Below are 26074 nucleotides of genomic sequence, written 5' to 3' on the forward strand. Positions count from 1 at the left end.
ACAGTTCAATGTCTCTGGTTAAATAACAGTTACCGTCCTCCCCGTGTAAAGTTTGCATATCTTTCCCGTGTCTGCTGGGGGGTTTTCTGTGGACTCCGGTTACCTCAGACAATCCAAAAACATGCAGGGCTGGTCGATTGGCACATCCAAATAGTTTTAATAGTAACAATTGTCTTTCCCCATGAGCCCTGTGACTGGATGTCAACCAGTCCTACCCTCTACCCTACGACGGCTGGGAAGGGCTCCAATACCCCCACGACCCTAGGGCTTAAGTCTTAAATTGGCCTTAGCCAAACCTTGTATGCTCAGCCTCAGATGCACACATAGTAACACTCATTGTTACTAAGTAAATTTGGAATGCAGTTAACAAATGAATAAACTGAAAATGATAAACGCATACATAACATTTAAAAGTGGACAAAATTGTGGAAATTATACAGCACACCCACAAACTATGGATATTTAGGATTTGAAAAAAAAAGGGTTGCAATACTTAACATATTTTAGAAAACATCAAAACCAGGATGTTAGTGCTAATATGTTTGAAGAATTACTCCATCCATCCATTATCTGAACCGCTTATCCTCATTAGGGTCGTAGGGGTGCTGGAGCCCATCCCAGCTATCTTCGGGCAGTGGGCAGGGGAGACCCTGAACTGATTGCCAGCCAGTTGCAGGGCACACGGAGGCAGACAACTCACTCACACAATCACACCGCGCCGCTGTGGTGCTCCCTTAAAAAATATATATATTTAAAAAACAGCCCCAAATAAAGTTCACACAAATATATTGAAAACTAATACAAAATAACATAAAACAAAAATTGAAACTCAAGATTTCAACTTAAACATTTTGTTTGTTTGGCTATCATCTGCACTCATTCAAACCTTCATTCGACATACACTCTTCAAAGTCATCCGAATCGCTTACCCTAAGCCTAAAAGCGATATTCAATTGCACAATAAAACATACAGTTTAAATCCTCTTTCAATCTGGGCTTGTCACATGTGGAGCATCGGTATTTGATTGACAAGCTATGTTAGCGGTTAGCTGTTCCTTTGTGTCGACATGCCGGCAGCTTTGGTGCAACATCTTACCAGGCTCCTGGAGCTCAGGCATGTCTGTCACAGTCACTTCCAAAGCGTCTTTGTTGTCTCAGGATCTGCCTGCACTTCCTGCTCCATCCCTTTTTATCACTTCAGTGCCGCTGCTCTCCTCCTCCTCCCTCTCTCCCTCCTGCCCGTCATCTCATCTTCTCTGAGTGACAGCGGGCTTGTCACCTGAAACCTTGGCAGCAGCTCGGAGAGGGGAAGATCAGGGCCGATGGGCTCCGCCGCCCTTCCCCATGTGCTCCTCACCATAGGTGTTAAGAAGGGACGGCTTGGTGAGCATTTCTGTCCTCCAAATTAAAAAGCGGAAAATGTGAAAAATGAGATCATGGCCGAACTCAGGCAATGGAATTCTTTTGTGCTGTCAGCAAGAGTGGGATTCATAAGGTCAAGGATCCCCTTAGTTCTTTACGAGGTTCCCCAAACACGATTCTGACGTGCCTGCGGATACTTTTACAGCTAGCGTAAATATAAGCTCAGCAAACACAATATTAGGCATAACAAATGCTGAAGCAATCAGATGGCACCATTGAAACTTGGATGGCTGCTTGAATTGAATTGTCTTTATTGTCATTGATGTGTTTTGAAAACATTGTATATAACAAGATTAAACAGGCCACTCCAAGGTAAACATGTTAATAAGACAAGACAGTCAGAATAAATAGAAAAATATATTTTATGAACTAGTGCTTTGAGACTGGCCCGAGTTAAGAAAGAATAGTGCATCATAACAATAGTGCAATGAAAATTAGTGCAACATTAGAAGCAACACAAATTCCCAACTAAATAGTGGGATATATATTTTTACGGTTTTGCACTCTTATATAGGGTAGTGATCGCCCTGGGGAAGAAACTGTCTCTGAGCCTGTTTGTCCTAATAATAATACGAACATACCTGTCAACTTACATCTTTTACCCATATCTTAATATGTATTTTGATCATTTAAAATGGTGTATGATGTATATGCATTTTTGTATGGGAAGACAAAAGACTGTCAGGTTGAATAGGCAAAAATATTTACACTGCTGTGCTTAGAAACTGGCCTAAGTTAGAATAATAGTGAAATGGAAAGGAATACTCTATAGTAACAACAGTGCAATGAAAAGAAGTGCAATAACACTTGGCAACAACAAAAATCGCAAAACAAGACACAAGGTGTATATATGTTTTACAGTTTTGTGCAATAACATTTAGCAGCAACAAAAAAAAAAACAAGTCGCAAGATATATGATTTCACAGTTTTATCCGCTCATTTAGGGTAGTGATGGCACTGAGGAAGCATTCTCGTGAGTTTTATGTATGTTTTTAGACATGCCTTTTTAAAGTTATTCCCTAATTCTAAACATGCAAAATGTGTGGAAATATTACATGGTTATTGGATCAAATCTATACATATTCAATCAGTATATTCCTAATTATTTTTCCGAGATGATACGTTTGGGAGACAGCTTGTCTCGTCTTTGACTTCCTGAGCAGTGATGTCATTTAAGGAACACTGTATTCAAGCCAGTCACCATATTGGTTTACGTGTTAAATCATTGAAGAGGTTTCCAGTCAAGTTTTGGTCATTTTTGTGGAGAATGCCAAGGCATTGTATGACACAGTTTGAGCGAGGACCCAAAGTATTTCTTCGCAGAAGTAGCTTCATGTTGCAGACAAATTAGGAGCTTCGGCAAACACATAGCGAGTTTTGACGTGTTGGCTACCCGTAGCAGTGATACCGCAGACAAACATGGCGGCAACGTTTAGGCAGGGATTCCAGCAGGTAAAAGAAATACACATTTCTCGACATATGTTTTTTTTATGAAAACTAACATCTGTATGATAGTTTATGTATATTTGCTTGATATTCAAATCAAAGATTTTTTTTACTGAAGGTTTTTGTACAATTAGCAGGCACTGAATATTGCATACTTACCCTTTCATTAAATCATAAAATGTGTCAAGATAGATAGAGATAGTGAGAAAAGTCAGTGTCTTCATTCTCACAAGATGTAATAAAAGTCAAATAAAGTATACATAGACATTTAGCCTAACACAGCTCAAGTGTGTTAAGGGGAGCACTTAATTGGAGACCAAATACTTCATCTCAAGTTCTACAATACCAACTTGAGTCAGCTACTTATATATAATCTTCTTCCCTATTAGACGTGTTATTGCACTCCACCACATGGCATCAACCTTCTCAGCTATACTACACCTAATAAAGTTTGCCAGTGCTCTGTAGGCTGTAGCAACAAATATACCTATTCGACCGAACACAAACTTAAACTGGTTTGAATTTATATATATATATATATATATATATATATATATATATATATATATATATATATATATATATAAAATGTTTTGTTGACTATATAGGTGTCCATTAGAATGTACATGTTTTGTAACTTATTTTCTATTGTGCTCTTTTTTTTAACAAAGAACAGTGGAGGGAAGGGGGGAACAAAACAAAATACAAAACAAAAACCCACAACAAAAACAGAAAAACAGCCAAAACAACCTTGCAATGTAGGGGAATGTCTTCTAGGTTCAAATCATCCTTCAAAGTTCAGTCTTCATTGTTCGTAAGTAGTGTCCTTATCTTCCCCATAGTCTATCCATTTTCCCATTTGTCCGTGAATTGGGTCTCTTGTATTCTTTTACGAAATGTGGTCCTCTCTACTACAAATATTTCCTCCACAGTGCACACCCACTGCTCCACGGTGGGGAGATCTTGTTTGTGCCATAATCTTGTTATACATTATTTTAAAATGCTGTTAGAATAATTTTTTACCAGGTATTCATCTTTTTTCTGTAATATTTCTTCTGTAAGGTATACCAAATAGAGCATTTTAAATGTTTTGGGTATCCCAAATACCAATAGTTTAATTAAAACATACCATGATGTTCCCCAGCAATCTTGTAATCTTAGGCAAAGGCAAAATATATGCATGTGGTAAATGTCTACTTCTTCACATGTTCTCCAGCATGGTTCTTAAATCTCCAGGAAAAAAAAAAAAAAAATACTTACGGGGCAATAAAAAGAAAAATGACCAGGTTCTTCCAGTAAATTCCCTCAGAATCCAGTAGCTAGTGAATGTGCACTGTGTTTTACAGATATTCCATCACTCGTCTATTATTTTTGAATCCATAACCTTTTCCCCATTTTATTTTAATATCGAGTGATGAATGCTCACTACATGTCATCAAATATGCATACTTATCAGACATGTATTTAAAATTTTTAGAATAATAGACTCTTTCAAAAATGTTAATGACCTTATGACCAGTCCCCGATTTTATCTCTTTGTAGAGAAATCTTTCAATTGAAGGAACAAAAATAGTCACTTCAATGTAAGCCAAATTTATTTTTCAATTCCATAAAATTCAACCATCCTACACATTGGTGTGATACATTTGCATGCCCATTGTCGAAACCCTTCATAATTCTGTCCAGGAATAAATCTGTTATCGAAGGCAAACCAACTCAGAATTCTTGCCTCCCTTTCCAAATTGTATTTCCTATCTATCTTATTCAATTTTCCTATTGTATTATGTCCTGGTATAGTGATTTGATGCATTTCACTGCTTCATCACTGAAACCAAATCTTCTTAGTGTCTTATAGAGAAATCTCCAGTTAACAAAAGGGTCAGGAACCTTTTTGACCGAAAGAGCAATAAAAGTAAAAAATGTTTTAAAAAGAAATTGAGAGAGCCACATCATATATTTTCCAAAAAATTGAAAAAACTGCCAAGCATGCTCTCTAGACAAAAGCTAATTCTTCAGCACATTTTATTTCACTGTGTGCCATTTGATGATTTAATAAAATGTATGAAATGATAATAATGCCAAATCCTGTGTCCCAAATCAACGTAAATAGGCCACTTACAATTTGTCTTCCACCTTCAGTTAAGAGTGTTGAGGCAATTTCTTTCTATGAAATTTGTCCTTAATAACTGCTTCAAAACAATGTGTATGCAAAGTTATTTTGTAAAAATGTCACAAATTACTGCAAACGATAAGCATATCATCATATTCACTTTCGGTGTAGACTGCACTGAGCGAGAGAGAGAGAAGGAAGTGCCTTGCGCTGTCTGCAGGGATCCGCCCACCTGTACTGCTCACACAATCAAAGTCGTTTGCCAGCGTTTTTATTTATCAGTTTAAATGGTTTCTTATCGAACTTCTGCATTAAGTTGCTTCGGCTTTATATGGACCAAAATCGGGATGAAATCACTTGACTTTGGAACGCCACAGAGAGATGTGCAATAGTTACATTTTATTTCGGAGCCATATGTACTCATGAAAAGAACCATATATGGCTCCCGAGCCATAGGTTCCCTACCCCTGAGTTAACACTATCAAAAGCTTTTTATGCATCTATTCTGACCAAAATTGCACTCTCGCCTGTGTTATGTATTCAGTCAATAATGTGCATAGCGTGTCTTATGTTGTCTTGTGTTTGTCTTTGTTATACGAATCATGTCTGGTCCTCATAATTAATTCCTGCATTAGTGTCTCTAACCTTTTGGCAATAATGGGGCTATAAAGCTTGTAGTCTACATTTGAAAAGGAAATTGGTCTGTAATTACCGCAATATTCTTTGTCTTTTCCTTCCTTTGGGATAATAGTAATCATAGTTTCTTTCCATGGGGATTTTTTCCAAATCCAAGAGTGTAATCAAACGAAATTTTCAGGAGTTGTTTTAGTTGAGCTGCTATTTTTTTGTAAAATGTTGCTCAAAGCCATCCATTCCCGGAGTTTTTGTTGATTTTGTTCGCTTGATAGCTTCCTGTATTTCTTCCAGAGATTTCTGCTGTCACTGCTGTGTTTTGTTTGGACACCAATACTTGGCAGGTCGAGGCTTATTTAAAATATTGGAATACTTTCTTCCTCTGCAGAGGGTAGTTGTAAGTATAAATCACTATAAAACTTCTGGAACTCTCTCTCAATTTTCCAGTGGCTGGGACAAAATGGCCCCAGTTGCCCGGTCCTTTATTTTGTGTATGGCAGTTAGCACCTGAATGTCTCCTTCTACGTATCGCTAATGCTTTGGTAGCCAATGTTCCCTCTAAACTGCGCGCGTGCGCAATCGCGCACTACCCAGAGCTTTTCTGCGCACAAGAAAATCTAGCCAGCTCACAAAAATCAGGGCTCGAAATTGCTAATTAAAAAGCAAATTAAGTCAAAGTTACAGTGCATCAAGGTAAAAATACACAGGTTTCCCTGACGCTGTGTTCTAAATGCGGTAGTTTGACGTCCATGTCGAAGTAGAACGTTGGTTAAAGTCAGTAGAGTTTTTCGAGAACCAGCTTCTTTGGCTCGGCTCACTAAAAAGAACGGCTCTGACGGGTCCCAAACGGCTCTTCAGGTTGTTTATGCTTCTTTAATCCCTACAAGACCAAATATTATGTAAAATTGTGCACAAAATGACTTAAAGGAAGGGGGGGAAATAGAACAAAAAAAAAAAAATACCAAAATAAAAAAGTAGTGGAAATCTGAGAAAAAAAAGAAACAAAAGGAGAGAAAAAGAGAAAAAAGAGCAGGAAAATTTCTGAAAAAAGCCAGAAGAAAAGAAAGAAGCAAATAAAGGGAAAAAGGTAATAGAGAACAAAAAAGCAAGACAAAAGTAACAGCTAGGAAAAAATAAACACAATGAGATTTTTTTAAAAAGGAATTTAAAAAAAAGTAGAAAAAACAGGGGAAAAAGAGGAAAAAGTTTGTGTTGCATTCAAATAATTTCCAATTATATCAAGTCAATCTTGTTGCCAACATTGTACTTCCACTAAAAAAAATGTAATTAAATACAGTTCTGTATCGTGCAACCGACTAAATAAGCCCCAAAAATGTTAGTATTATGCGACAAAAGATATCAGGATAAAAAAGCAATGGAAATCTTGTGAAAGAATTGTAAAAACAAATGATGTTTGTAAGCCCTGCAACCTTTGCAATCGTACATTAGTCAATTTATTCAAAAGTGAAAAATAATTTTGCATTGCCGGAAACTCAGGAAAAACTAATGTGATGTCAAGTTTTGGACATGTTTGATAATGATTTAGTAGCCACACTTGGGGTTGCTGTTGCTCACTGTTGTTTCAAGCGTTGCTCACCGACCTTGTGTGAACGCTCAGACCCGTGGAAAATTAGAGGGAACATTGTTGGTAGCTCTATTATGTTTGTGTTTTAAATCTAGCATTTCTTTTCACTCCTTCCAGAAGAAAGCCATTGATGTTTTTTCTTACTTCCTTGATTTTTGGAAGTGTTCTGGAGTCCTGGGAATGTTTGTGCTGCTGTTCCAATTCTCTCACTTCCAAAACTTGTTTCTCGTTTTATTTTATTTGCATATGTAGTGTATGAGATCAGTTCGTCACTAATCACTGCTTTGAGGGCATCCCATTAAATTATTGAGTTAACCTGCCCCTTGCCTTTCTCCTCATTATATTTTAATATATCATTGTATAGCTCCAACCAACTTATTAACTTATTATTCATACGGCCTTCATTACGCCTCCATGTAGTCGTTTTCCTTGTTGTGTTTACGTGAAGTTTTAGGTAAATTGCATTACGGTCCACGAGGTCTGCAACCTCTATTTTACAATCTGTTACCCTATGTCATTTGCTTTTAGATATGAGAAAATAATCGATTCTTGAATATACTGCGAGCAGCACGGCGGCGCAGTGGTGAGCTCGTGTGCGGCACAGTTCTGAGGTCATGAGATCGAACATCCTGTGTGGAGTTTGCATGTTCTCCCCGTGCTTGCGTGGGTCTCCTCCCACATTCCAAAAACATGAATGTTAGGTTAATTGGCCGGTCCAAAATGTCCCTAGGTTTGAATGAGCGAGCGAATTGTCTGTCCCTGTGTGCCCTGCGACTGGCTGGCAACCAGTTCAGGGTGTCCCCTGGCCACTGCCCAAAGATAGCTGGGATTGGCTCCAGCACCCCCGTGACCCTACTGAGGATAAACGGTGCAGACAATGGATGGATGAATATACTTACTCAGAGTAATGAGTATGATCACAATCTGATGGGTCTAACTCTCTTATCCAGCACATCAAATATTAACATCATTGTATTCATATATCTATTTATCTGTTTTCTTAAGCTTGTAGTGTCTAGTTTATAAATTAGTACCACATTAAAATTCCCTCCACATATCAATACTCCCTCTGCTTCCAAAGTCATTAGGTTAAATATTTACTCAAAACTTTGTGGGGGAGCATAAACATTGAATAATATCACAAATTGGTTATATAATTTCCCTTTTATAATAATGTACCTTTGCTGAACTCATAATAAGTTCAAAATTAACTGTATTAGGTAGCATTATCATATCACCCCTCCTCTTTGTTAGGCCAAAAGAGCTACATAATGAGTTCTTGTATCCCATTTTACTGAATTTTAAATGGTTCTGTTTTTATGAATCAGTATCTTCAAGAAAAATAGCCGTGCTCTTTCTTTCCTAAATGTGGCTAAGGCCTTGTCCTTTTTTTGTCATTTGGCGCCCTCTGTCATCCATTAAGGAAGGGTGCCAGAAGATAATCATTTGGTGGTAAATGGTGAATGGTCTGCATTTACAGTATATACTGTAGCGCTTTTCAAGTCAATGAAGACTTCCCAAAGCGCTTTACAATGTGCTTCACATTTTACCCATTCACACACACTCACACACCAATAGCGGCCGTGCGTGGTTAATTATGATCACATAACAAATGTGCATTTTGTTCAAATTGTGACGCATTGACTTGAAATGTGTTGCAGGTATTCGCTTCAGTTGATCACACAATTTCTTAGTCGTTTACTGTATTAATCAGGGTTTTATCAAGACAACCTCCGGATGCACTAAATTACGCCTTCGTTCGCTTGTTTTAGCCTTTTATTCTTTTTTCCTCCAGTCGAAAGGTTATCCAGCAGTCATCTCATTACTAGATATAATTTATGCGAACTCAGAACAACATTTACAAACAATTTAATTTGTTCTATTTTGAAAATACGAGGTGTGATTTAAATGTAAGGCTTATTTTGAAAGACACGAGCGGAAACACTAAATGGCTTTAAGGGAATGAAGTGACGTCCTTTTATGCTTGAAGTCGGGCAGTCAATGATACGAAAATGAATTCTTTATTAAGCAAAACGGCATGTGTCTCTTTTATTGTATCCTTGCTGTATATTGGGACTGTCAGGTGCAACAACGGAAGAAGGGTGCGTGTTTTTCGTTTCAAAAACGTTGTAGTTGCTGAGAGTGGTGTGTGCTAAAAGGCTAATGGCCGCTTGCATTCTAGGTTGGCGACGTTCAAGATGCAGAATTTGGTGACTTCTCAGTGCCTCTCGAACATTCTTTTGAAGTTGGTGAGGTCATTTTTTGCTATAGTACATTTAGGTCATTTTGTAGTGTTTTATGTCGGAGGAAGCTGCTCCAGTTACGACGTTCAATTTCAAAATATTCGAAGTTTTATTAAGATATTTCCTAACTTACCGACTGAATCCGGTTGTTCTCATTAAGATGGCCGTAACTCTAGTCTGTTTACTTCAACTTAACATGCGTACATTGTAACTTCCATTCCCAATATTCTCTCCCACACGATCCAACTGTCTCCATCGTTTGTTTGAGAGTGCCATTGAAACGAGTGTTTTTAGCAGTTCCTTCAAGTGCAATTTGTGTGCAGATGACGTCAGCAGGTTCCGTGTGCGTGGATCGCTCCTGCTGAAAGCCGGCAGGGAACCCGGAGTGACCCTCCATCAGAACCAACTAAGCCACGACGACAGGGTCAAGCTTGAGGTGAGTCACAGCTACATCCATCCATCCATTATTTGCTCCGCTTATCCTCAGTAGGGTACCGGAGCTGCTGGAGCCCATCCCATCTATCTTCGGGTAGTGGGAAGGGGACACCCTCGACTGTGTCACTGTACCTACCTACTTTTGTAGCAGTACTACAAATCCTTTTCACGTTTTTTCCCCTCTGTGGCCTAAAATGTATAAAATAATGAAAATGCCAGTGTGTCACATCCAGGTTTTGTAAAGGGCATTGAAGTCCTTTAAATTGCTCTGTTTTCAAGGTTTGAAAAGTGCTTAAAATGAAATGCTTGACGTTGTTGTCATGGTTCTCGGCAGTCCGACATGATAGATCACGCATTAAATTAAGTAAAATTAAATATGTCCACTTAAACATGAGTCAGACACTGCTCTCTAGTCGCTTCAATATTACATTTCCTCTTCCCTCGTAATTAACGGCAGCTGCCATTATTCTGTATGGTGTTGTCGTGTGAAACGACATCACCCCTTCGTGTCGTGCCTAAGAGGACTGATGCATCAGATAAACATGCCAGGAGGCTGCCGTTAAAAAACAAAATACAAACAATTGCTACAATGTGGAACAAATCCACTCACAACATGCTGCAGGGTAGGGAAAAAAAAAAAAATAACTTTTTACGATGGGAGAGTCTGCTCGCTCAAGTCCTACGAAAGGTAATTCACGATTATAAGCTTAAGTTTTATTTTGCTGTTTGCTACATGTTACATGTGAACAGGTCACTAAGAAATATGTATTCGTGCAAGGATTACGTATCACTTATGGACATTTTTTATGGGACATGTACAAAATTATGGTAGCGTTTCCCAGCGGTAAATTCTAATGGAAGAACTTCCTGCAACTGAAAATGTAAGCTCAATATTGGTCATTTTTACCCAACACTTGTATTCATAAATATTTACTTAGTATTCAGATCCACAAATTTATTTGCATTCTACCCAAGATCTAAAAATTATGTCTGAGATAAATGCTCAAAAAGGCTGCATGATTTTGGAGGAAAACCCTAATCACGATTTTTCAGACCAGTATTGCAATTTTCCATTTTAAAAGAAAAGTGCATCGTCAACTAGTTTATTTTTTGTGACCACTCGATCATAGTGACATGCTTCATAGTGACCTCAAGAAAACGCAACCCTCCTCTAGGGCAGTGATTTTTAACCACTGTGCCGCGACACACTATAGTGTGCCGTGAGAGATCATCAGGTGTGATTGATTATTGATTATTGCTCCAGCGAAGGTCAGGGGGGTCCCGTCCCTGTGCGTTGAGCCGACCAGATGAACCAGGTTTTTCCAATGCTGGCGGTCTTGTGCCAGCTGTTCTGCATCCTCTACAGCAACTCCGTGTTGTTGGAGGTTTCCTGCAACGACGTCGAGCCATCGAGTGCGGGGTTTCCCTCGTGGTCATCTCCAGCCTGCGGCGTTTGGGTCAACCTGGAGAATGGCTCGTGTCGGATGGTCTTGTGGTAGATGAAGGACATGGCCAAACCAGCGGGTGAGGCGTTGTGCGACCAAGGAAGATGCTCGGAGCTGGCACGTGCGGGCACTGAGCTCTTTATTGGAGACTCGCTGGGGCCACCTGATGTTCTCGATGGTTCTGAGAGCCCTGCTATCAAAACCGTCGATTCTTGTGGCCAGGGTGTCGTTCAGGGGCCATGTTTCTGAGCCATAAAGCAGGATAGAGAGTACGGCGAGGTTGTAAATGCGGAGCTTCGTCTTGCGTGCGATAGTCTGGTGCCGCCAGAGTGGTTTCCAGAGAGACTGCAGAGCAGATGCTGCCAGGGCTCTTCTGCGGAGAATCTCTGGTTTTAGGTCCCCATTGTTTGTCACCCTGGACCCCAGATACACAAAGGTCTTGACAGGCTCTATGATGTCGCTACCAATTTGGATGGGAGGTGGATCTGGTCCATCACCGACATACATGAACTTGGTTTTCGTCCAACTCACTTGGAGGCCAAGCTGCGCTGCCTCTTCGCTGTAAATGCCCAGAGCGTCTCTCAGCTGGCTGTAGGAAGTGCTGAGCATGATGGTGTTGTCAGCATACTCCAGGTCAGTCAGGTGGTAGTTGCCGAAAGACACTCCGGGGATGCGCTCACTAACCCTGAACATCAGATGGTCGATGATTCAATTAAAAAGGTCGGGAGCAGCCACGCAACCTTGACGAACGCCGTTGGAGATAGTAAACCAGTCGGAGTCAATGCCGTTGATACGGACACGGCTCTCTGCGTTGCTGTAGAGCAGCTTGAACAGGGCTATGATCTTGGGTGGTGCTCCGAGAGCTTGGAGGATGTTCCACAGTGAAGAGTGGCAGACGGTGTCAAAGGCGGCCTTCAGATCAATGAATCCGATATACAGATGGCGATCTATCAGCAAACGGACGGCAAAGATGTGGTCCGTTGTGGAGCGGTTGGGCATAAAGCCAGCCTGCTGGGGACGGCGGCAGCTTCTGGTTGCTGGAAGGGCACGGCTGAGCAAGATCCTGGTAAAGACCTTGCCCGGGATGGAGAGTAAGGTTATACCTCTATGGTTTCCACAGACAAGCCTGTCACCCTTGCATTTCCAGAAGGGCATGATGACTCCTCTGGTCCAGTCGGTGGGCAGCTGCTCCGATTCCCACACCTGGTTGAATAGGCAGGTTAGCCACTCCACCATGCCATCACCGCCGGCCTTGAGCATCTCACTGGTAATGGCACAGATGCCGGGGGCTTTCTTGGTGTTCAGCTTCTTCAGAGCAGCTCTCACTTCCCTGGGTGTTACAGGGTCTGTGCCAGACATGGGGACTTGAGACTTAGTGACTTGGACTCGAGTCGACTCGAGTCGCTGTTTTTATGACTTGTGACTTGACTTGGACTTGGCAATCTAAGACTCGGGACTTGACTTGTGACTTGACTTGCCCAAGAAAAAAATACTTGGGACTTACTTGGGACTTGAAGGTGAAGACTTGAGACTTACTTGAGACTTGCACATGTGTGACTTGGTCCCATGTCTGGTCTGTGCAGCAGGCGTCGCTAGGAGGTGCCGTGTTTGCAGCCACTAGGAGGGTGGGATCAGCCGGGATGGTGCTGTGCTGCAAGAGGAGGCTAAAGTGCTCCTTCCAGCGCGCGAGGCAGTTGGCTTCTGTCATGATGAGGTTGCCGTCTGAGCCTTTTACCAGGGCTGTCTTCATGTGTGGGCCGCTCCCGACGGTATCGCTCTCCAGGGTCACTGAAACACGCAAACCCCCTCGCCGCATTAAGGCCAGACCCAGGGGGATCAGGTGTGCCTTGAGAAATTATCCAATGTCACTTTTTAAAATTTTAAATTGTATTAAAAATGTATTAATCATTTTCTGCAAATATGTAATTGTCCAAGTGTCAGAGCTGTAAAAACTGGGGGTATTATTCACTCACTTCTACTCCATTGCATACGAATAACCTACTCCTCTTGTCGGTTGAAAATAGTTTGTGTAATATAGTGTAACAATCTGTGAAGCCCTTTGAGACTCTTCGTGATTTAGGGCTATACAAATAAAAATGACTTGACTTGACTTGACTATTATAAATTATATTCTAATTAAACTTACTGTTCAGTGTCATTTTTATAACATTTTTGTTTATTGGTGTGCAGCAAAAAAAAAATGTAAAAAACGTGCCATGGCTCAAAAAAAGTTGAAAAACAATGCTCTCGGGAGCTTTGTTAGGGTTGCGGTGGGTGGCATAGCGGGCTGCTTGCAAACTTTGCATGGCCTTAATTGGCTAGTGCTGTTTAAACTTGCCTCTGATTGGCCGGCGCCGCTAAAACCTAAGCTGTGACGATTCTGGTTAGCCAAAACCTCATTACTCAAATAACAGGGGGAAAAAAACACTGACATGGAACTATAAATCCTTGAAAAAAAAACCATAGTGACTAGCGATTACACATTGGCACTATGTCACACTGCAACGTCAATTATATTTCAGTTAATCGTGCAGCCCTAATGCATACACAAGGTTCAAAATCACACGTATAAAGCGTGGCTATTGAGCCATTTCCATGTTTAAAACCAAGTTTGACGTGACCAAGCTGTGCTTGCATTGTTGAGGCAAAATTCATGTCCAAATTGTCCCTAGGTGTGAATGAGCGAGTGAGTTGTCTGTCTCTGTGTGCCCTGTGACTGGCTGGCAACCAGTTGAGGGTGTGCCCTGCCCACTGCTTGAAGATAGCTGGGATGGGCTCCAGCACCCCCCGCGACCCTACTGAGGATAAGCGGAGGAAATAATGGATGGTAGAAAGCAGACACAACACTGGCATGTATCTTCTGATGAATCACGTTGGGTAAGAGACCAGGACAAAATCCTCATGACATTTCTTACCAGCCTTAAAGGTAGAGAAGCCTTACAGCCCTCCTACTAGTGGTAAAACCCTAAATGCTTTAAAAAGATGAATTTTATCCCTGCGCCAGATGTGCAAAGAGCCACACTAGGCTCACAAGCCATACCTTTTTGAACCCTGGTCTTAAAGTGTACGTTTTTAAACTTTTAAAATGTCTTGACAGGAAGTGGCGTCCATGGATGGTCTATACCGAATTAGAGTGCCTCGGGTTTCGCTGCAGGCTGACAAGACGGAGCGACAGATGGACGGATATCTCACTGCCTTTGTCAGGGCTGTAAGTTTTTCAACAAAAATATGACTTATTGTGAGGCCCATTTACCTTCTAGCTTGCGCTTTTGTTAATGAATAATCCTGACGGTTGAAATGTTCCTTTTGTCCAGTGCGCAATGGTGGAGTCCCACTTGAGCGACGTGATCGCGCTCCACACGGATGTGTCGGGCACGCTGATCGGCATTTCCATCGTCACGCTGCCTAGCGCGTGCAGGGGGGAGGAGGTGGAGCCTGAGGTGGACTTGGAGCTCTTCAACACCACGCTCAGCATCATGGCCCCCATAAACGCACCTGGGTGAGTCACACACAGCGCCTGTTACTTCACATTTATTCTTTATATGATCAGTTCACGGATCCCTTAACCGTTTGGTTTGTCAGGGCACCACCTCTGTAATGTGTCTTGGGCAAGTACAGCCTAGCGCCGCCCATTTGTCTCCAGGCCGTTTTTTTTTTTGTTTGTTTTTTTGGGGCGGTTTGTTCCCCCGCGCTTCTCGGTCTTTTGGCTAAGATCAAGTGTAGTATCTCAGCCGACCGTAAGAATCTAGGGATGTCAGCATGTGCGGTCGGCCGACCGTGAGTTTTTAGAAGTGTCGACATGTGCCGAAGTTCTGAAATAATTGAGGAACTTAGCATTTCTAGAATAGTGTGCTATGATTGATTTTTGCAATCCGGAGATGGAATAAGAGCTTGCTCTGTCCACTCCACGCATCGGCCCAGTATTGCGGTACCTCCGGGAACGGTGCATTTGCAATGATCGCAGCAAGGCTTAAGGCTAGGACCTTAGCTTGGCCATTTGGCTGAGAGTAAGAGTCCCGGCTCCTTGGCTTTGTAGCGTATTATGAACTGACCGATAACGGATAATGGATAATTACTAAAGCAAATAGAACAATAACCCTTAAAAAAATCAGTGGTGGTGTCTTTAACAGTGACAAAGGTTTTCAGGGTCTGTGTTTGTTGACCGTACGTGGACACTGCGCGTTTTAATGTCTGCAATGTCAAACTCATCCTTGAATTCATGTTCATGTTTTATCTCGTAATTACGTTTAACACTTGCTGTGCGAGGTAAAACGCTCTCGAGGCATAATGCACAAAGCAGCATGGTCATTTTTTGCACAAAGCTTCATTCGTCTGTCCACAATGGCTTGAAAGAACGAGATGTTTTCGTTCGAGGAGCCGTCATGATTCGTTCATTTATCGCGCGCGTGTGTTCCGTTGGATCTTTTCTCCTCTACAAGGCGCGGCGCAGACAGGAGGAGGGGCGCTAACGTAAACCCTCTAACCAACACGGCGCGCAACTGAAAATGTCTAAATTCCTGGTAATAATGCGCATTTTTAAAACATAATCATTATTATTTTGCCGTGCGCTCCTGTGCCACTGGTTAACCCCTCGCGTGCCACTGCTGGCACGCGTGTTATAGGTTGTCGACCCCGCTCTAAGCCCACGTATGTGTCAATCCTTGTTTTGGATTATTATGTGTCTTTGTTTCTTTTTTTACACAAGGCTTTCTCCTCATTACATTTCTCAGCGTTTTCTATTGTCAGTTGCAGTTGAGTCATCAGCGTTGAGTTTCCGTCAAGAATTCCACTCAGTGTTTTTTTTTTACCTTTTGATTTATAATTGCCACAAAATGTCCTCACAGGCCAGAGACGGCTCTGTTCCTGGAGCGCATGGAGCAGGAGTCTGAGAAGAAGGGCAAGAATCCTCAGGAGCAGAAGTCTTTCTTCGCTAAATACGTGAGTTGACTGATTTTCCCCACCTCAAGCGCTGCTTTTTCTTCCTCTGAGCTTTGCCTGACTTTCCCGCCTGTCAACAAACGTGCGTTTTTTTGATTCCCCCAACCAGGCTGAGTTGGATGTTTCAAAAGTGTTTCCCTAATTGCGGCTGTCAGTTGTAATGCAAAACCTGCGCCTGAAGATGGCGCCGTCTTGTGGCCCACGTTGCGCTTTGCTGACTGTTGTGTGCTGGTTGCTGTGCTGTTGTGTTGCAGTGGTATTTGATACTGGGAGGCGCTATCTTCCTCATGGCTTCCAATTCGGCACAGCCCCCAGCAGGGGGAGGCAGAGAGCAGAGCTGAAACCCTTCCCTTCCCCAGACTCACTCACTGGAAGTAAACATGGGAATGTTTCGTTGTGGTTCCTCTTCCTCAGTCTTTCTTACTTCCCATTTTCCACACATAGTGGCCACTATTGCTGTCAAGCGCTCAACTGCAGCTCTCGCCTCTAAGGCACTGGTTTTCGACTGGTTTGACTTCAGAACCTACAATTCTACCCTAATGACAAGCTGTGACCAAAATCAAGAAATGATTTCACTTCTTGAATATACCTATGAAAGGATTATGCAGGTTAAAGCTGATGGAGTATATTTGCCTTTTTTCCACCCAAAAACCAAATGACCAGCAAAACCAAATGGACTTAAAGTACCCAGATATAACTCTACATCACATATAAATGACCCCCTAAAACTGCTTTAAAATAGCCACATACTAAAAGAAATTCAAAATATTAACAAAGTGTGTACCCAAACGTTTATAATGATTAAATTAATGTACTTTTAAAAAGCTTATAAGATTCTGAACCATTTACTGTACCTATCAGCAGCGCTTCAATGGCAGAAACTCAAACATAATGTTCATGTTTCGCAATTGTATCCTTTAACTCGATCATTGTTGTCATCACTGTTTTACACTTTTTCTTCCCCTTACCTTAACTTAACACAATTTTCTTGGGACCCATTATTTGGGGCAGAAAGAGAAAACATAAGTAATAAAATCACATTAGAATGTAATATGGTCCCTCAAAAACCCACCAGTTGACTGAACAGGTAGAAGAGATTGAGCATGGCATTATTGCCATCTTCTGGTAAGGAGTATAAATGACCCTCTGTTGTTTTCTTCTTCTTAGCCCTACTTAACCAAGGCAAAGGAATGCAACCCACTTTTGGTACCTAACTCACCAGTTGAAAAGCACTGCTCTAAGGCATAAGGAATGAAAAGCCCATTCGAGTTATTCAAATGTGGAGCGAGCACATGTCTTTTAGTCTTGCCCTTCAGTGTTGCAGATTTGGTTAGCCACTAAGTGGCACTACACATGGCAGCATTAGTCAGTGTCTACTCAATTGACATTGAGATGCAGCGTTTATTATAAGTAGGCCACTATTTGAGGAAATGTGACACTTCCTAACAATATACAAGATGGGGAATATCTAGATGTGAGCAACTAGAGTTAATCATATTCCAATTCACCACTAACAAATTCCTGACCTGCTTATTTTCATGATAAATGGATCTGGAATAATTCCACAAATTGTTGTTTCAACTGTGTTTTCCAGTGGATGTACATCGTGCCTTTGGTTCTCTTCCTAATGATGTCAGGCGCTCAGGACCAATCAGGTGGCGGCACTGGTGGCGGTGGAGCGCCAAATGCCGGTGGTCGATGATCCGTTTTTGTTGTGAAGTTCCCTTGTAAGCTGCTGTATATGAGCGTTAATGTGAGTTTTTTTTTTTTAATACCACTGTGACGAGAATAAAAACTATTTATGGCCTATTGAGTTGAAGAGGTTTGAGCCTGCTGCAGTCGATATAACACATTACATTTCAATTCAGACAGGATCAACTAAAATAGTTTAACGACATCTCCATAGCATATATTCAATGACAGAGAAATGTGACACCACATAAGTAAGGACACGATGCAACATCAGATGGCTCACAAGCACTGCATGCATTTTGAAATGGATAGAATAGAATTATTTTTATTGTCATTGATAGTAATTTGCAAAACATGGTATGTCGCAATATTATACATGGCACTCCAGGTGAAAACATGTAATATGGACTTAAAAGACTTTACAAGAAGGAAAAGCTAACCTGTTAATATTAGTATGCAATAAAAAAAATGCAATAAAATGATGGGACTGGGCATCCATGCTTGCTGATTATTTGGGATTTTTTGATTCTTCAGCTAGTTATTGCTGATCTGGCTAAAAGCTGTACATCGAACCAGGTCAACTTGGCCTCTCAACGGCCACTTTTTCTTAGATTGTACTTATAAATTGCGGGTTTTCGGGGTGCTTGAAATCCTTAAAAATGAATTATGTTTTCAAGGATTGAAACATGATTGAATTTTCGGCTTGAGTGTTTGTAAATGTTTGAAATTCTTTCTATGTTTCTCATCAAGTCCGCTTTAAAATGACGCCAACACTGGTGTCTAGTGGCTTCGTTTTGCCATTGCAACTTTAGTTAGCATTAGTTCTTAGGGCGCTGTCCTATACAGCATCATTACACCCTACCAATCGCGCCCAAGAGGACAAGGACATGTTACACCTAAAGATACTATGAAATGTGTGTTGGTGCAAGGATTGCGCACACATTATGGACATTTATTCCAGACCATGCAAAAAGTAAGGTAGTGTTTCCAATTGGTAAATTTTAACAGGAAGAATTTCCTGTTCTGAAAATGTAAGCTCTTTATTACTATAACATAGTCTATGATTACTTTTACCCAACACCTATATGTGTATAAATTTAAGATTTTTCTTCAAATATTTATAAACGTATTGTTCAGATTTTCTCAAGATTTAAAATCATATGTCTTGATAAATGCGCTCACAAGATTAAACATGGCACATATAAATCGTAGATTAATTTGTGACTGCAAATACTCGATTCGTACCAGATTTCTTCTTTTTATAGTACTGGAAATACTGTATTGGAAAATTGGCTTTGACGGTCTCAAAGTGTTTGAATTTGACCACTAGAAATATGCACGAATCCTGAAATCGGCTTTTCATCATGCCTCGCATCGGTTGTCCTGTGCATGGACACCTGTATGTATTTTGATTCCTACTCGACCCTAAACAAATGTCTTTGCAATTAGTGCATTGGTTCAAATGCAGATGTTTGTGCTTGAATTTATGGAATATGGGTTAAGCAATAAAATCGACCTGATCAAATGTTTAGGAGGCCATTTTACTTCTTACCTCATTACTAAAAAGACACTGTGTAGTTTTTGACCACTAGATGTCATTGTATTGACTGGTGCAAGCCACATATGGCTCGGTGATAAAAACTCCGCAAATAGTGAAATATTTGGTCAAAAGTAGAACGATCTTGTCATGGTTTTGGTACTTTCAAAGCCTAAGCGACACTTCTCTCTGAAATGGTTCAGTCCAGTGTATAAAGGGCACATTCTCAACTACAGTTTACAGTCAAGGTTAGGGTTACACCAACATACCCCATTTTGGCAGCAGGTCGCTAAGATACCCTTTAAATGGAAGCTCATTAAATTCAGTTTTTATGTAAAAATTCAATTTGGATACAAATTTTACATAAAAATTCACTGTTGAGATACTTGATTATGAAAACCCACTGAACAAACTGTAAATAAATAAAGACCCCAGCAAACCACTCTAAGCAGTTTGACTGGGTGACCGGTAGAGGTGGGTGGATCTCTGCACACAACACAAGTCACTCATTTCTCTCACTCAGTGCAGTCTGCGCCGAAGGTGAATAAGACGATATCCTACTCGTTTGCAGTGTTTTTTGACATTTTTACCAAATAAAGTTGCACTTTGTATAAAACCATTATTTATGACATAAACAATGGTCAAAATGAGCCAACAAGTAACTGAAAGTGGGAGACAAATTTTAAGTTGTATATTTACGTTGCTAAGAGACACAGGCTCTGTCATTATTATTTTATAGATTTGATCAAATCATCAAATGACACATAGTGAAATAAATTGTGCTGGAGAATTAGCTTTTGTGTGTAGAGCGGGTTTGGCGGTCTTGTTGAATTTTGTCTTAAAATAAACGGTGCTGCTCTCTCTCCAAAGAAATAATGAAATACTTTTGCTTTATGACTGTGGGTCAAAAAGGTGGTACGCAGCTTCGGGTTTACGAAAGTGCACATTTCAGCGAAGTGAAGCAAAAAAACAAAAAAAAAAAACTATACAAAATGGCTCCGAAAAGAAACTCATATTCTGTAGATTACAAGCTGCAAAGAGTGAATGATTTGGCCAAAAAGCTGAAAGAAAGTTTGTGAAGCTTGTAAAATATTGGCGAGAAGCGGAAATGACGAATGCGACGTAGAGGTGAAAAGAGAAATCGGTGCATCCTCTACCGTGACACCAAGGATGAAAATTTGGGGGATTTAGTGATTTGGAGTTAAACTGAGGATTTGGTAACCATGTTTTTCATGATAGAGTTACTCAAGTAAAAGTACTGTTACTTCAGAAAAAGATAACTCAAGTAGAACTAACTACCAGTCATCTAAATAATGGCGAGTAAAAGTAGGTGCTTGAGGTGCAGATCCTCCACCCAAAAAAACAAACAGATTTTCGGGCTGAGCTCATACCTGTGGGGGGGACGCAGGCTCTGGCCTTATTATTTCAATCAACTCATCAAACATCAGACAGTGACATTAAATGTCCTGAAGAATTGAAGAGGTGGGTTTGTTGATTTTTTTTTTTCTTAAAATGTATGGTGTGACTATCGAAAAAAAGCCCCCAAAACAAACTTTTTTTTTTTTCTTTCATGGCTCTGGGCAAAAAAACGTTCCTGACCTCTTTGTATTAATCACCCGCGAGCAATCTATTGGTTAGTTTTTTTGTCTGTGTGTTAGTCCACCTGAGAAAAGGGGGGAGGGAGTTTAGATGTGAGATGAGAATGATGTGATCTTTCTCTTTTAGGTTACCCTAGATGTGAAAAATGCCACAAAATGCTTTTTTTGTTTTTTTTTTCTCACCATTTTTTCAACAAAAGAAGACTAGCTGCTTGTCAACTTCCAATCTCCAGTTTATTTTTGTTTTCTCCTTGGATTCCTTGCATCTTGAGGTTAACCTTTTCCCAACAATATGTTGTAGACCAGTGTTTTTCAACCCTTTTTGGACCAAGGTACACTTTTATTTATAAAAAAGTTCGGAGCCCCACCGTCCGTCGAAAATGTTTGAAAATAAATTTATGTCAAATATTTCACTGTACAACATAAGTAGATAATTAGTTAATAAAAAGAAGAAAATAATATTTAAAATAAAAGAGAATGATGTGCTTTATGTTTTTATTTTTTTTTACAGTGCAATCTTAAACCGCTTTATTAAACAAATTAAGTTATTAAATTTACTGTGCTACCTCAAGAGCAGATAATTGTTACAAAAAAAGTATATAAAAATTGACTCCCACCTACTGATATGGATGACTATTACAGTTCCTCGTCCGAAGATAGCAAAAATACTGAATAATGGCCTTATTTTTTTGAAAGATATAATTGGGCAAATTCCAGCGGCACACTGGACAAGTTCTCATGGCACATTAGTGTGTCCCAGCACACTGGTTGAAAAACACTGTTGTAGACAATAACAAATTTGAGCTGTTCGGACCCTCATTTTCGAGTTTTAGTCTACATCTGGACTCAGTCTTACCCAGAGGTTTCCATTCTCATGTACCAATGACCCTGGCCAAAAAGGAAATGCCTCCTAAAAATGGTTTTGTGTCCCAGCAGGGGTGATGCTCTATGGCGCACAGCCGTTCTTGTTTTGCTCATTTCTAAAATCAGTATTATTTTTTTATAGAATTGTGTTTTTTGACCACTGGGAGGCACTAAATATTACACATTGCCCCTTTGGAAAGGGGCGGTTTGCGTTCCAGGAGGAGAACGTCTGCAATATCTCAAGTCGACGTGCGCACTGCTTCCCCGCGCCTTCCTGCTGTTTTTAGAGCAACTGTGTGACAAATACTTGAGTCGCTTATTTTGGGCGTCGCTGAAATGCCCCGCTGAGATTTAGCCCGCCGTCCAATCGGCTCGAGCCCCGCCTCGTCAGACCCCGGTGCATTACGGGACTTCTTTCAGCATGGCCGTCGAGCGATTGACTTTTACAGTACCTGGAAACTCGGGGACAACTGCCACATGATTGTTGTCTGTGCTCACAGACGCAAGGACTTCTCTCTGACACGCTCATAAAAAGACACATGTTCCTTTCAAACAAGTGTAGAAAAAACAACATGTAACTTTCTAAAACATTTGGGTAGTGGTGTTATAATTGTTGCATAACGTGTTGCTCTCCCATCTTTCAAATCCAACTGTTGCAACTATTATTTATGAACACCAGCGGTCGCCAAACCCGATTTGGATTACAAATACGCGCTGGATCAAATGAAACAGATTCGCTTGCTCAATTAAGACAGAGTCATGCCTGTTTTCAGTGACTCTCTCCTCCACCACAACCTATTCGACTCAACATGGTCAATATCAGACTTCAACAGAGCTTCCCGATGACCAACTGCCGTGTTTAACGAGGGGGACAGAGAAAACAGATGGCGTTTTAGCTCAATAGCAGTGGTTCTGAACGGGTCTGACTTGAGGACCCACCGTTCCACCCTAAAGACAAGCTACCACCCACTTCCTGAAAAATATCACTTCTCAAATGTATCCAATGAAAGGATTGTGCAGTTAAAAGCAGAGTTAGTAGTATATATTCACAGTTTTTTCCACAAAAAAAAAGACCAGCAAAACCAAAAAGGCTTCATGTACCATTTTTCAGATTCAGATTCAGATTCAGATCTACTTTATTGTCATTCTAGTACACGTGTATACAGAACGAAATGTCGATGGATCTGACTCCCACAGTTTCCCTCAGTGTCCTTCAGTGTACAGATATAAATAAAGCTGTATTGTGTTATTTACCATAGTGCCGATAGTGCAAGAAGAGACGCTAACCAGATGTGCAAGATGGGCAGTCAGGTTAACAAGTCAGGTACACAGTACCATTATATTGTAAACAATAACACTGTAAGTAATAACACTGTAAGTAACAATAGTGCAGAGATCAAATGTGCAAGGAGTGGCAAGCTATAAAAAAACTGCCACTAGTGCAAAAGTCAAATTAGCAGCCGTTTAGATTTAAGTTAACTATATGTTAGATTGACCATTTAACAGTCTAATGGCCAGGGGGACTAGACTATTGCGGAGCCTGGTGGTCCTGCACCGCACACTGCAGTACCTCTTCCCAGAGGCTAGCAGAGTGAATAGTCCATGATGGGGGTGAGAGGGGTCCCCGGTAATGTTCTTAGCATGGGATAAGCAGCGCTTCTGGCCAATGTCCTGAATGGAGGGAAGTGTAGTCCCGATTATTTTCTCCGCTGTCCTCGTTACCCTCCTCACACTACCCCAGTCGGTAGCGCTGCAGCCTCCACACCACACAGAGATACAGCTGGTCAGGATACTCTCTATGGTGCCCCTGTAGAATGTGATGAGGGATGGTGGGGGCAGGTGGGCTCTCCTCATCCTCCGCAGGAAGTACAGGCGCTGCTGTGCCCTCTTAACCAGAGATGCAGTGTTCACGGACCAGGTGAGTTTGTTTGTGATGTGCACCCCTAGGAACTTGATACTGCTGACAACCTCCACAGCCTTGTTGTTGATGCAAAGTGGGGCATGGTTGGGCTGGTTTTTCCTAAAGTCGACAATGATCTCTTTAGTCTTGTCAACATTCAGGACCAGGCTGTTGTCCTTGCACCAGCCCACCATCTGCTCCACTTCCTCTCTGTAGGCCAGGTCGTTGTCATCCCTGATGAGGCCCACCACCGTTGTGTCGTCAGCATACTTCACGATGTGGTTTGTGGCGGACCTAGGGGCGCAGTCGTGTGTCATCAAGGTGAACAGCAAGGGGCTTAGGACGCAGCCTTGGGGGGAGCCCGTGCTGAGGTAGATGACATCTGAACTGTTCTGACCTATCCGCACAGATTGGGGTCTGTCACAGAGGAAGTCCAGCAGCCAGTTCCGCAGGGGGGTGTTGAAACCCAGAAGCCCCATTTTGTCTACCAGATGTTGTGGGATGATGGTGTTGAATGCTGAACTGAAGTCCAGGAACAGCATCCGCACATGGGTGTTCTTCTCCTCTAGGTGTGTCAGGCTCAGGTGAAGCGCAGAGGAGATGGCATCCCTGGTGGAGCGGTTTGTCCTGTAGGCAAACTGAAAGGGGTCGAATGAAGAGGGGAGACTGGAGGTGATGTGCTCTTTAACCAGTCTCTCGAAGCACTTCATTATGATAGGAGTCAGTGCAACGGGCCGGTAATCGTTGAGTGATAAGATCTGGGTTTTCTTTGGCACTGGGATGATGTTGGCAAATTTGAAGCATGATGGTACTTTGGCTTGGTCTAGCGAGGTGTTGAAAATGTCTGTTAGTACACAAGCCAGCTGATCGGCGCACTCCCTAAGTACCCGCCCCGGAATGTTGTCCGGGCCTGGAGCCTTCCTTGTGTTGACCCTTCTCAGGGTCTTCCTCACGTCAGATGAGTCCAGGTGGAGTGCTCTTTCGTCCTGATTTGGAGCCGCTTTCACTGCAGGGGTGCTGTTTTGTGCCTCGAACCTACCAAAGAAATTGTTGAGGTCATTCAGAAAGTCCATGCTAGTGTTCTGCACTGGGGTGGTGTTTGGCTTGTAACTGGTGATGGCCTGGATGCCTTTCCACATATCCCTGGTGTTGGTTGTGCTGAGGAAACGTTCCTGAATCTTTTGACTGTACGTTCGCTTTGCTAGTCTGATGGCACGGTTCAGGTTAGCCCTCGCTGATAACAGCGCCTCCTTGTCACCAGATCTAAAGGCAAGGTTACGTACTTTTAGTTGATTGCGTATTTCAGCAGTCATCCAGGGCTTCTGATTGGCACGGGTGCATATAGTTTTGTTATTGCTGACGTCTTCTGCGCATTTACTGATGTAGGCTGACACAGAAATGGCGTACTCATCTATATTTATTTTGTTGTTGTAAGTGGCAGCCGATTTAAACATGTCCCAATCAGTGCACTCAAAGCAGTCCTGTAGTGCCTCCATAGCCCCCTCAGACCACACCCTCACCTGCTTCACTGTTGGTCTTTCTCTTGTTAGCAGGGGCTTGTATGCAGGAATTAGCATAACAGAAAGGTGATCTGATGAGCCTAGGTGGGGGCGGGGGGCTGCTTTATATGCACCTTTGATGTTTGTGTAGGCCAGGTCTAATGTGTTCCTTTGTATCCTATATAAGTGCATATAAGCCTAAATTGCCTATAAGTGACTTCCTATAACTGCTTTAACACATAGTACTAAAACATATTCAAAATACCAATAGTGTGTACTTAAACATGTATATCTATATGATTATGTAGTTAATAACAATTAACATACTGGTTAAAAAAATAAAACGAAAACATTTTATTACCATTTCGTGTATCTTCCAGCAGCGTTTCAATGACAGAAACTCGAACTTCATTTTCGCACTCGTATTTTATTATCTCATCTCATCTCATTAGCCGTACCGCTTATCCTCAGTAGGGTCGCGGGGGGCTGGAGCCCATCCCAGCAATCATCGGGCAGTGGGCAGGGGACACCCTGAACTGGTTGCCAGCCAATCGCAGGGCACACAGGGACAGACAACGCATTCGCTCATTCACACCTAGGGACAATTTGGACCGGCCAATTCACCTGAAATGCATGTCTTTGGAATGTGGGAGGAAACCGGAGTGCCCGGAGGAAACCCACGCAAGCACGGGGAGAACATACAAACTCCGCACAGAAAGTCTGGAGC

The 26074-nt window shown here is 41.6% G+C and overlaps 1 protein-coding gene and 1 pseudogene across 2 annotated transcripts; both read left to right on the forward strand.

Annotated features, from left to right (window-relative positions):
- Positions 1-9123: 9123 nt before the first annotated feature.
- Positions 9124-18443, forward strand: emc10 (ER membrane protein complex subunit 10). 2 transcript variants are annotated; one of them, XM_088339878.1, is made up of 8 exons: positions 9124-9298; positions 9379-9445; positions 9763-9875; positions 14417-14527; positions 14634-14818; positions 16164-16257; positions 16512-16631; positions 17852-18443. In XM_088339878.1, the coding sequence occupies exons 1-7, from the start codon at positions 9209-9211 to the stop codon at positions 16596-16598; spliced, it is 747 nt and encodes a 248-aa protein (XP_088196004.1). In that variant the 5' UTR covers positions 9124-9208; the 3' UTR covers positions 16599-16631; positions 17852-18443. The 2 variants fall into 2 exon arrangements, with proteins under 2 accessions (XP_088196004.1, XP_088195996.1); XM_088339870.1 differs by lacking the exon at positions 16512-16631 and having other exon boundaries at positions 9125-9298.
- Positions 15007-15273, forward strand: LOC148374704 (U2 spliceosomal RNA; annotated as a pseudogene).
- Positions 18444-26074: the final 7631 nt, after the last annotated feature.

This window comes from Urocampus carinirostris, chromosome 1 (genome assembly GCF_059441175.1).
Source record: "Urocampus carinirostris isolate Australia breed hairy pipefish chromosome 1, RoL_Ucar_1.0, whole genome shotgun sequence".
NCBI classification, from domain to species: domain Eukaryota; kingdom Metazoa; phylum Chordata; class Actinopteri; order Syngnathiformes; family Syngnathidae; genus Urocampus; species Urocampus carinirostris.

Bases quoted from the DNA above. Each gene is read 5' to 3' on its own strand.
- emc10 (XM_088339870.1), top strand. From the start codon at position 9,209: ATGAATTCTTTATTAAGCAAAACGGCATGTGTCTCTTTTATTGTATCC. The intron at 9,876-14,416 runs GTGAGTCACAGC...ATGTCTTGACAG, and splicing joins ACGACAGGGTCAAGCTTGAG to GAAGTGGCGTCCATGGATGG. The intron at 14,819-16,163 runs GTGAGTCACACA...ATGTCCTCACAG, and splicing joins GCCCCCATAAACGCACCTGG to GCCAGAGACGGCTCTGTTCC.